We start from the raw sequence: 4,858 nt of genomic DNA, 5'->3' as shown, positions 1-4,858 counted from the left end.
TCATTTTGGGTTGTAATAACTTTTAAATTGTGGATTCAAAGACTTGTACTTATTTCAATTTCATCTCTGAGACTATAACGGGTTGTGGTGTGTGTTAGTGTGGGGTCACAATATAAGGTTATTTATTATTAATTAAGTGAAGTGATATTGTGGAAAGAAAGACCGTGACGACCCGGATCCCTGAACCCGGATCTGGGGGTGTTACATTGATCATCTCTTTTGAAGATGACGTTTGACTTATTTTACTATCCTGGGCGTGTTTTCGACTTTGTTATGAATTTTTATTAAGGTTGACTATTGATTTTGAAATTTGATGACTTCGAATTTTATGGATTGTATCTCAAAAAAGCTTTTCAGTTGTTATGGTTTATATATTGGTCGTCCTTGTTTCAATATTTGAGTTTCATGGATTTATTTATATATTTTCCTTATTTTGTATAACATGTGTTGATTTTTGTGATTTTTGTAATCGTAACTGATCGTGTGATAGTAATCGTTCTGTGTTGACATATGATGTTTTGATTTGCCGATTTTGATTACTTTCATACTTAAAACTTACTCAAAAATAATTTTTTTCATAGATAAATTAAAAAGGGAAGATTTTTGTCTTAACGGGGATCTCATATCAACCTCTTTTCGTTAAAACTAATTTTTATAGTCTAAAAGCCGACTTTCTTGTTTTCTCTTCTATAATTTTAATAACTTAATCTACTGATAAAATTTCTTCAAGTGAATAGAATTCTAAGTATTCTTGATAGGTGTACCCTCGAGTGTCGACAGACGATAGGTTCCTGGTGCAACGACCCCCGTCACTTGATAAGGTTCTTCCCACGGGGCTTTGAATTTTCCCGTTATGGTGGGTTGTGATGCTGCCGAATCTCGAAGGACCAAATCCCCCACCAAAAACTGTTTAACCTTTACTTTCTTGTTAAAATAAGCTGTTGTACGTGCTTGTTGCTGAAGGACCCTCATTGATGCCTCATCTCTGATTTCTTCCATAAGAACATTATGAAGCCGGATTCCTTCTCGTGAGGCTTCGACGTCAAAGTACTCGACCCTTGGGGAGTTTAGAAACACTTCGATGGGTGACACCGCTTCCAAGCCAAAAGCCATTTTAAAAGGGGATACACCCATTGAACTCCTAGGGGTTGTCCTATACGACCAGAGTACATTCGGCAATTCATCGACCCATGGCCTTAGTAATTCATCAACCCTTTTCTTGAGCCCTTATAGGATTATCATGTTAGACACTTCGACCTATCCGTTGGCCTGGTGGTATGCTACCGAGGATTTTATGTGTTTAATTTTGAGTTGTGAATGTGTTTCTGTGAATTTTTCTCCCACAAATTGGGTTCCATTGTCAGTTACAACGATTCTTGGTACCCCAAATCTAAACACAATATATTCCATCAAAAATTCAATCATCTCCTTCTCACGGATCTTGGCCAGGGGTCGTGCCTCGATCCATTTTGTTGCATAGTCGACAGCCACGATAATGTACTGGGCTTGGTTCTTGGACTTTGGGAAAGGGCCTACGATGTATATGCCCCACTGAAAGAAAGGGCATGGATTGACGATGGGAATCATTTCCACCGAAGGTTGATGAAAAACCGATCCATATAACTAACATGACTTATATTTTCATACAAAATTTTCACAATCACTCCGCATTGTAGGCCAAAACAGACCTTGCCTCACTATCTTAAGGACTAAGTTCTTACCCCCTAAATGATCCCCACATATTCCAGTATGGACTTCAACCATCGACGTGTGAGAGTCTTCTGACCCTAAACATCGAAGTAGTAGCTCTACGAGCCCTTGTCAAGATAATATGTTTTCTAGCATACAATAGTTCTTTGCCTTGTATGATATGGCTCTAGCTTCACCCTTATCTTGTGGCAGCTTGTTCAGCAAGATGTAATCCAAAATAGGTTGACGCCAATCTGCAATAGAGGAGATTTCAATGACTTTCAGCATATCGAGGGACGGAGAATTCATACCAATAGAGGGAACACTTCTTTCCTCGACATATATTGTCTCTGACGTTGCGACGACGGATGATGTTAATTTGGACAATGCATCAGCCCATTGATTGTCTTTCTTGCAAATGTTCTTGATTGTCCATGAGGAAACTTTCTCCAACAGGGACATGGCCAGATTCAAATATGTCGACATTCGAGCATCGTGTGCCTTGAACTCACCTTGTAACTGTTTGGTGACAAGCTGAGAATCGCCAAATATTTCTAAAATTTTAACTTCCAATTTTAACTTCCAACTCAATCATTAGGCGTAGTCCTGCTAACAAAGTTTCGTATTCGGCTATATTGTTTGTTACCGAAAATGAGAATTTCAAAGCTTATTGTATTTTGAAGCCTTCTGGACTGATTAAAATTACACCTGTGCCCCCTGATGATGTTGTTGAGGATCCGTCAACGTAAAGAATCCAAGCCTTCTGTGGGAACGGTGTTTTCTCAATTATAGGTGTGTCAAATTTGCATTCTACAACAAAATCTGATAGGATTTGGGACTTCACTGCACTCCGGGGTAGATATTCGATGTGAAATTGGCTAAGTTCAACCGTCCAAGCGGCGAGACGCCCTGTCATATCCGGTTTGTGCAAGATGCGCTTCAAGGGTTGGTCAGTCATAACTTTTATAAGACGACCTTTAAAGTAGTGACGGAGATTCCTGCTTGCTACAACGAGAGCATAAACTAGTTTCTCCATATGTGGATAACGAGTTTCTGCATCTTTCAGAGTATGGCCGACATAGTAAATTGGGGCTTCACATCCCTCGACATCTTTGACCAAAACGGAGGCTACCTACTCATCATAGGCTGAGATGTACACTTTTAAAGCTTCACGAGGCAACGCTCTTGCTAAAACTGGTGGGCTTGTCAGGAAAGTTTTTAGTGCTTCGAAGCTTTCTTTACATTGATCATCCCATATCAACTTCTTGTTCTTTGAAGCCTCTTTGATAACCTTAAAAAATGGACTGCAGTTTTTAGAGGCCTATGGTATGAAATGCCGAAAGGCCGCTATACATCTTGTGAGACATTAAACCTCTTTAATGGTCGAAGGATTTTTCATTTCAGATATGGCTTTTATTTGCGAGGGGTCAGCCTCAATCCCTCGTTGGGAGACAAGAAATTCCAAGAATTTTCCAGATGTTAGACCAAAAGAACACTTTAACGGATTCAATCGCATGTTATTACGACGAACGTTTTCAAAGGTCTCCCGAAGGTCGATGGTATGACCACTTGAAAATTTTGACTTTTTTATCATATCATTGACATATACTTCGAGGTTTCGACCCAGCTAACTTTTAAATATTTCATCCATCATGCGCTGAAATGTTGCACCGAAGTTGATTAACCCAAAAGGCATGTTCCGATATGTGAAGACACTTTGATGTGTGATTTAAACGCCGTTTGTTCCCAATCTTGCTCATCCATCCTGATTTGATTGTATCATGAGAACGCGTCCATAAAAGATAGCAGTTCATGACTAGTCGTTGTGTCGAGAAGTTGATCTATATTTGGAAAAAGGATAATAATCCTTAGGGCAAGCTCTGTTGAGATCAGAATAATCGACACACATTCTCCATTTTTCATTACTTTTCTTAACCAGGACAACATTAGCAATTCATGTAGGAAATTTCACCGGCTCGATAAAATGGGCCACTAAGAGTCGATCAAGCTCTTCGTCGATAGCTCGACGCTTTTCTTCAGAGAAGGTGCGCCTCTTTTGTCTGACAGGATTCATTTGGCAGTCAACATGCAGGGAGTGTCTCGCGATGTCGGTTGGAATTCCATGCATGACATATGGTGACCATGAAAATATGTCTGAGAACTCCCGCAGCAACCTTGTTAATTCATCCTTTATCTGAGGATTTAAATCTTTTCCAATTTTAACCGTTTTATCGGGGGAACTCTCGTCTATCGCAACCTCGACCGTTTCACCGACAGGTGAGAACGAGGAATCCCTGGGAATGTCGATGATGCTACTGGGGTCTATCTGAACGACTTCGTTGATAGATTGAGAATCATTATCTTGCTTCTTATGCACGACGGTAGTAAAGTAGCATTGCCTTGACACTGCTTGGTCGCCACATATCTCTCCCACTCCAAACTCAGTCGGGAACTTCAACTTCAAATGGGGGATCGACGTAATAGCTTCTAATGCTGAGATTGTCGTTCGACCTAGTATGGCATTGTGGCTTGAGTTTGCACTTATTACGTGAAACTTAACTATTCTCCATACTTGGCAAGGCATCGTTCCGAAAAGCACCGGCAAGTCAATTGTCCCGACCAGTTTTACCTCATTACCTGTGAAGCCATAAAGAGGCGAATGGGTATTTTCTAGCTTTTTATCTCCTGTATCCATTCGCGCCAAGGCGTGATGATATAGGATATTGAAGGAACTACCATTATCGACAAGGATCTTTTTTACTGTGTTAGTGCCAATTTTGGCAGTGATAACCAGCACATCTTGATGACCTCGTATGATGTTTGGGGCATAATCCTCGTCCGAGAAGGATATGACGAGTGATGGAGGGGGTTTGTATCTCTTGGGACATTGGAGATTAACGTTACATACCTCTCGGGCATACGACTTACGAGAGTTGTTTGGCATGCCTCCAGCGGCGTAACCTCCGAATACTACATCGACTACTATATCGTCTTATCTCTGATGAGTCTGGCCTTGTCCTTCAATATAATGGATGAAATGGCCTTTTCTGATTTTGGATTCAATGAGATTGCTTAGTTGGTAGCATTGTTCAGTAGTGTGTCTAGTATCTTCATGATAGTCACAATACCGAGAACTCGGAGGACGACCCGGCTTCATCGGCCTCGGGGG

General features: G+C 40.7%; 1 protein-coding gene across 1 annotated transcript; it reads right to left on the bottom strand.

The window, feature by feature from the left end:
- Positions 1–741: 741 nt before the first annotated feature.
- Positions 742–2,725, bottom strand: LOC141660685 (uncharacterized). The gene is made up of 3 exons (XM_074467672.1): positions 2,398–2,725; positions 1,848–2,243; positions 742–1,226 (listed from the first exon to the last, which is right to left on the bottom strand). The coding sequence occupies exons 1-3, from the start codon at positions 2,723–2,725 to the stop codon at positions 742–744; spliced, it is 1,209 nt and encodes a 402-aa protein (XP_074323773.1).
- Positions 2,726–4,858: the final 2,133 nt, after the last annotated feature.

The sequence above is a fragment of the Apium graveolens genome, chromosome 5 (genome assembly GCF_009905375.1).
Source record: "Apium graveolens cultivar Ventura chromosome 5, ASM990537v1, whole genome shotgun sequence".
In the NCBI taxonomy this organism is placed as follows: domain Eukaryota; kingdom Viridiplantae; phylum Streptophyta; class Magnoliopsida; order Apiales; family Apiaceae; genus Apium; species Apium graveolens.
This window is presented reverse-complemented; position numbering and strand designations above follow the sequence as displayed.